The sequence below is a fragment of the Nelumbo nucifera genome, chromosome 4, assembly GCF_055504915.1.
Source record: "Nelumbo nucifera cultivar China Antique chromosome 4, China Antique-T2T, whole genome shotgun sequence".
Classification (NCBI taxonomy): domain Eukaryota; kingdom Viridiplantae; phylum Streptophyta; class Magnoliopsida; order Proteales; family Nelumbonaceae; genus Nelumbo; species Nelumbo nucifera.
In genome coordinates, this window is record NC_142652.1 from 33,868,548 (window position 1) to 33,875,380 (window position 6,833).

General features: G+C 38.7%; 1 protein-coding gene across 1 annotated transcript; it reads right to left on the reverse strand.

Annotated features, from left to right (window-relative positions):
* Positions 1-3,108: 3,108 nt before the first annotated feature.
* Positions 3,109-5,235, reverse strand: LOC104607428 (pectinesterase-like). Its single transcript, XM_010273070.3, has 2 exons — positions 4,288-5,235; positions 3,109-3,922 (listed from the first exon to the last, which is right to left on the reverse strand). The coding sequence occupies exons 1-2, from the start codon at positions 5,177-5,179 to the stop codon at positions 3,234-3,236; spliced, it is 1,581 nt and encodes a 526-aa protein (XP_010271372.1). The 5' UTR covers positions 5,180-5,235; the 3' UTR covers positions 3,109-3,233.
* Between the last annotated feature and the right edge of the window lie 1,598 nt (positions 5,236-6,833).

Sequence of the window (6,833 nt, forward strand, 5' to 3'; positions counted from 1 at the left end):
AATTCTTCTGAGCCGGGTTGTCAAAAAATAAAAGAAAAAAAAGTAGAGGCCTTTCTCTTCTCCTTGGATCTGTCATAGAGAATGACCTCCCCTGGCTTACATTCGATTTGATTCTTTTACAACAAGATTAGTCTTCCTCTCCCTGTCATTCTATTACTATTAATCATCTCTTTTGACCTTTATTCTGTAAAGACTAGTCTCAGTTTTCAGTCTTCAGTCTTCTCATGGTGAGAGGATGAAAGGTGACACAAGACCGCAGATGTTTTAATAATGGGTTATACATACTAGTGTGGTAGAACACTGCTCATTTTCAGCCTCTCATTTCATGAGAGCTAAGGTACTACAATGGGACTCGGGGTCATAAAGTGGCACACATGCCAATATAGTTGTGGTACATAGTTCATTCTCTTATCATATAGAATGAACAGTGCTCCCACATGCTAGCATTTGCAAATTTGTGTTGAGTTACAATAGAAAAAAGGGTTTAACCCATGGAACTTTATAGGTTTAGCCCATGCTATGGGATTCCTTGCAAGCAAAAGCTTTGTTCACACTCTAAACTAAAAGCACATGAATCCAGTCACATATTGGGAACATCTTCCCATAAATGTAACATATATGTACATGTACAGGAGATATTCCCAATGTGTGACTAGATGATATGTGAGCAGAGTTTTCTCAAGAGATGAAGTTTCTAAGAATTTTACCTCCCGGTTATATCCTTAAACTGGTCATGAGGTCAAAGGGTCAAAGTATATTAATTAGTGTTACCCAAGACCTATGAAAGAGATATTGGCTCCTCAAAATCACAGAATGAATCTTCCCCCTAGAGATTAGACAATTAATAGTCAGAAATTTGATAGTGGCTGTCTACATCCTTCATGAAATCTTGGAGGAATGTGGGCTTCCCAAATCCGTTTCCATGGTAAGCTAAAGAGTTTAGCTGGTCTGATAGAGCCTCATAAAATTATTTCAATTAGAATTTAACATAAGTGCAAGTGTAAAGAGGTTTTGCTTGCAGGAGGAGATTCGGGCTTATAGAAATCATGGACCAGGAAACCAGACCATCTGATCTTCCACCAACTCCAAACACTTGTAGCTTGTGGAAGATCAGCAATATTACAAGGGGAGCGATCTGGGCACATCCACTTTTGATAAGTACAGAGCGCACTCCTGTTCAATATTGCTTAAAGAGTGCATGTCTTAAAAGGCAAAAACACCCCTATGTTTTTCCCTCTTGTCTGATAATTAACCAACAGTGGCTTCTTAATTTGTTTTTTCACTAGGGATTTGTATCAAATAAGAAATTGTCTTAATCTCTACCCGTATATTATAAAAAGAAAGGAAGTCCAACTGAGGGGAATCTCCATTCCAACAATCAGTCCAGAAATTGATTTTGGAGCTATCATCAGGATTAAGACAATTTGTTTGATGATTTGTTACTTAATATTTGAAGTAGTCATTCCATGAAAAAGCATTGCATAGCTTAATTAATCTATATAACATAATTGACAAACTAATACGGTTATTCAATCTCCACATACGACTTTAGGTTGGGGGAGGCTCATGGTTTGTCATCATGTGTGTGAGATATCCTGCCACAATCTCAATTATTGTGTTAGTATCAAATAGGAAGTTGACATCATTATTAATCTGATATGTATCTCTATATCAATTCAAATCGATCTCTATTTGAACTACCAAATCGATTTTGTTACTACTTCAATTTGGCCTGAAAATGATGTTTCTATCCTAATTCTTAATCAAGCTTTATTTATTTGGGTCATCGTGTTAATCCATTTTACAACCTTGGTAAGATTAGGGTTTGGCTGAAATATTTCACAAATATTGAAGAACAGGAAAGGACTAACCTGGTATATATGTTCATAATTAGTAGTTCTGTATCCTTAGAACACTAAGGGGGTGTTTGACAACATGGTTTTGTTTTAACAAAAACAACTACTTTTCAATCATCTTTGATCTTTTTTTTTTTTAATTTTCTGTCTTCTGACATTATCATCATCATCATCTTCTAAGCCTTATCTCAACTGTAAAGGGTCATGTGCATGAATCCTGTTTGGCCTTTCTGTTTTGTTAATCTCATTTCCATTATTAAATTATGGATATTTAAATCATTTGTTATCACTTGTAGCATGTTTTATTTAATTTTCTTCCATTTCTATACATGCATGCAGAAGTACTTTGGTAAATTACAAAGAAAACTGACAAATGAACCGGGAGGCACTTGGACCAATAAAAATTCCTACCTCTTTGTCCTTTTCCAGTGATGACAATATTGGCCAATGATAAAAAAAGGTGCAGTCAACACAGGGCACTATTTGATCAATTATTTTTTACCAAAAAAATATTGACCAAACAGTGCCCTGAGTTGACTCCAGTGAAGCTTCCTTGAACTTATGAATGAGGGATCTTTTCCTTCCCTGCCTCATCAAGATTTTTATTTTTTATTTTTGGCTTCTTCATTCTATTCGATGGAGAGTGGGGATCGAGGTGATAATTGGTAGGTTCTGTTTGAGAGGATAAATATGGGCAAATATTATTTGGATAAATATTTCCCAGAAAAGACTTACTTCGATAAATATTTTTTCCAAAAAAAACGAACAAATACCACCCTTAATTTGGATTAAGTCCATTTTACATAAATGAGCAGAAATCATTTCATTATGCATTTGAACAGCTCATATGGTCGTCATCTCATCTCGATATGAAGACAAATCGAAGAAAAGCTCATACTTATGTTGTCAATTTTTCTATCTTATCATGACTTATTCATGGTATGTAATACTTAAGGTCCGTTTGGTTCGTAACGTAATCAAAATCGAAATTGGAATCGGAATTAGAATGATTCATTCTTTCTTATAGTCTGTTTGATTCAGAAAGGAGTGAGAATGAAAATTAAAATCAGCAAGAATAAAATTTCATTCCCAAGGGAAGGTAAAGAATAATCATTTCCTCAAATAGAGAAATGCCATTCGGATTCCGATTTCAAACCCTATTCCTGCAAACCAAACGGACCCTTAACATCAGAGCTCGTCCTGTTTTGTTTGGTTTTTTGTTCAAATGCATATACAAAAAGACAAGTACGTGTAAGTCTCTTTCAAATAAATATATTGATATTCATCAGTCGTTTCAGTACAGTACGTAGTTTCGTTTTGTATTCTAAGTTTCATGTATTGACACGTAGCACACGATAGGATCCAACTCTTTACGTGTCACAGCCCAGAAGTGAAGGGAACACCGGCAGCTGCAATCCAAGATCCTCCCCCCAAGAAGCTCCCGACGGTGAACTCTCCGGCCTCCTCAGAACTCATGACGCGATACCCTGGCCATGTGACTCGCCCACTGGTGCTTGCCCCCGCACCCGAGTTCATGAACTCCCCGTAGTACAAAGTGCTTAATGCAAAGCTGCCACTCCACTCGAGCCACCCCGCCGGGTCGATGAGGCTGTCAAGAGATGTCTTCATGAACACAGTCCTCGAGTACTTCTGCCATGGCCGTCCGAGGTATGTCTTGAATGAACCCTGCACAGCTCTCAAGTCCGAAGCGGCCGTGACACGGGAATTGTGGATTGAGATGCCTGTGTTCTGGTTAGGGTCTGTCCTTGCCTGAGCCGTTACCGTATTCTTCTGACCGCTCAGGGGCTTCCTAACGTAGATGTTGCAGTTCTGGAAGACAGCAGCGGCGTTTCCACAAATGAAATCTTGTGTGCCATAGATGTCGCAGTCGCGGTAGAATTGGCGCTGAGAGTGTACGTATAAGGTGTCCTGGTAGCCCTTGAAGCTGCAACCGTAGAGCACTGAAAGATCAGAGCCTGAGCGGAGGGCAACTGCTTGGTGGTTCTGAGGTCCGGCTGAGTTTTCGAACGTCATATCACGAGCAATGAAGCCACCACCACTGACCGCTGAGAAGACAAAAAAGTCTCTGTAAGTAATTCTCCCATCTTTAATCTGGGCTGTACGGAAAATTGATTAAGCCACAGATATAGAGAGAGAGAGAGAGTCAATGAAAAGTGATTGTGTGGGTTCTGGTGCAGTATGAATTCAATTGCCTATGTATAGATAGTAGATAGGGCAATAGCGACAAAAGGGTCACAGAAGCTTCTTTATTCATGTGGGACCTTAAAAAGTCTAATGTTCTAATTCAAAATTGAAACTTCAAACGAGGGACCAAGTTTCTACTCTTATTTGAACCATGCAAACCTAATGTTTATTAATTATCATCTCTTACCAGGAATTCAGTTGTTAATCCATGAAGAGAACTACTTACCAACTGTTGCCGATCGAAATGTTGTGGAGCCTTGTTGAACGTTTCTACTGCTTGAAACGATAGTAGCATCTATCCCATCTCCAATTAACATGATGTTTGAGGCCCTGATCTCAACGTTTTCTTTGTAAACACCCCTTTTCACATATATTATAAATCTCGACCCACCTCCTGAAGCTGCTGCCACAGCCTCAGAGATGGTCTTGTAATTACCAGACCCATCGGCGGCAACCACCACATCAGCTTGTGAGGCTGCCCCAGATGACTGAAGAAGCTTCCTGTCAGCAGCCGAGACCCATGCTGGGAAGCCATCAGAAAGCAACCGGCGGTTACCACCTTGCCTGCCAAGCAGTGAAGCAGAGGATGAAGCTGCCGCCTTGTTTATGGCAAGCGAGTTGCTAACCATCTTGGAGAAGTTACTCAACATAGAGGGAAGGGAGGATAGCCGATGAGACAAGTTTAAGTCCATGAACCCATTTCGACAGGTTTGCTCGTTGGTGAGTGCAGCACTCAGCCACGTTTGAGAATCGGACCAGCTCAAGGGATTCTTTGAACCCAAAGAGCGATTAAGCTGGCTAACTGTGTCAGCATAAAGCTCCACACAATCAGCCCATGCCATCTTGACCTTCTCATCAAAGGAGCTCAAGTCCATGGCCGAAATGAGCCCATGGGCTCGTTGGGCTTGGTCCATGGTGACACTAAGGGCAGCATCACGGAAACTGAATTGGGTTTTTTCGTCTAAGGTGACAAGATCATGTTTGGAACTCATGAAATATTCACATATTTCAGGGTATGGGGTTTGGCTACATGATATTGTATTTGCATCACCATTCACCACCCCTACAACAAAAGCAAGACAAACACTAAGAAGAAGACCAAATGCAAGCTTATCCATGGAAACACCCCAAGTTTGCTAATTTACTACTCTATTGCATGCATTCAAATTTTAATGAAGCAAAGGCTCTTTATATAGGCACAAATTTGGCTCCAATCAGCAAATATTGATGGTACATATTTGGACGCGTGGAGGGATTAGAAAGGATTCATGATGTTTACGTATGAAGGGAATCTGTAATTCACATTTGAGTTGAAGAGACATTTGCTTCCAAACTATTAGGCTAACGTCACTGCAATTGCTCTGAGAATACAAAAGAACAAAATTGCAAGACCTGGGAGTCAACTCATTGTAAATTAATATTAACTATGTCTTTCAAATGAGTCCGGATCTTCTCCTCACACAACTTACCTCATACTGAATTCTCACAGCAGTGCATTGGAATATCTCTCATATTTGTATTTATTATCTATGGAAGATATTCTCAATATAGGATAGGATGTGACTGTAAGATCAGTGTGAGACGCACTTTGTAAGGAACAGATTCCAATTCCTTTCAAATGAGGGCATATATTCATTTGATTTTTCTTCTTTTCCTTTTTCCCATCTTTTGTGTTTGATCATGTGCAATATCTGAACTGAGGGGTCTGGCTTACAAGTTACAACTGATTGATTCTTCGATATGCTAGAAAAGTAGAACCTGATGGATCATATGGTTATAATTAATCCTGAAGTTTGGTGTTTAAAATAAGAGTTGCAACATGATCAGGTATTGGTGGGGACGTTTAAATAGACATATATGATGATCCTCACTCATCTTAGGGTGTAAAAGTTGTGAGAGTTGCAGTTTGGTGTTTAAAACTGTGTATTGGAAATATCTCCCATTAACAATTTCGAGAGATATTTCTAATACATGCTGAGATGTGCATGTGGGGATATTTGTGGGGTGAGGATGTGATCTCTAAATGGTGGTAATAGTGGGGGGAAGTTGGTCACTGGTAAAAGGATGGATTCACCAGGTAAGTGCATTTTCCATGGTAAGTGATATTTCATCTTTGACTTGGATAAATGAATTTTCCCCAATATTGAGATTATATATTTATGAATTTTAATAATAAAAAAAATGTCCCTTATCATTCCTACTTGTATGAATCATAAAAAAGAACACATATAAATATGCTTATCTGGATAACCACATTTACTTGGATAAATGTATTGTCAAAAAGCAAATGGGGCCTCACAGGGATGATTTGGGCACATCTCATTTTTATAAAGGGACTCTATTCATTAAAAGGTAACTAAATACTTCAGTTCCATGTTTGGATTCTTTTATTTCAAAAAAAAATGGTCTTTATGTTTCAACTAGGGATGCATGTGCCTGTTTTTAAAAATGAGAATGTGCTCTGATCACTCCCCTTCATTTTATCTTATCCTTCAAATACTTGAGTGAATGTTATAAGAGTTCATTTGGTCATGTACTTGGTACGTTGAAGTTCGTGAGTACTTTTCTTTTGTTTTTATATGAATAGCAAACTGACAATACTGTTCCAAGTCTTGTAGACCTTTCAACGCTTAACTCTACCTCAATTGTTCTGAGCATCTTTATTTAATTAAGGACTCGGGACCCACCATTTCAGGTCAGGGCTCCCACTTGATAATTAAATAGTCAAAGAAATTAAGGCCCTGCTTTTCGGCAAGTTATTTATCTGGGTAA

What these genes read in the sequence shown, in the direction of transcription:
- LOC104607428 (XM_010273070.3), bottom strand. Translation starts at nt 5,179, where the DNA reads ATGGATAAGCTTGCATTTGGTCTTCTTCTTAGTGTTTGTCTTGCTTTT. An exon ending in ATTTCGATCGGCAACAGTTG is followed by an intron (nt 3,923 to 4,287) that starts GTAAGTAGTTCT and finishes TTGTCTTCTCAG; the next exon opens with CGGTCAGTGGTGGTGGCTTC.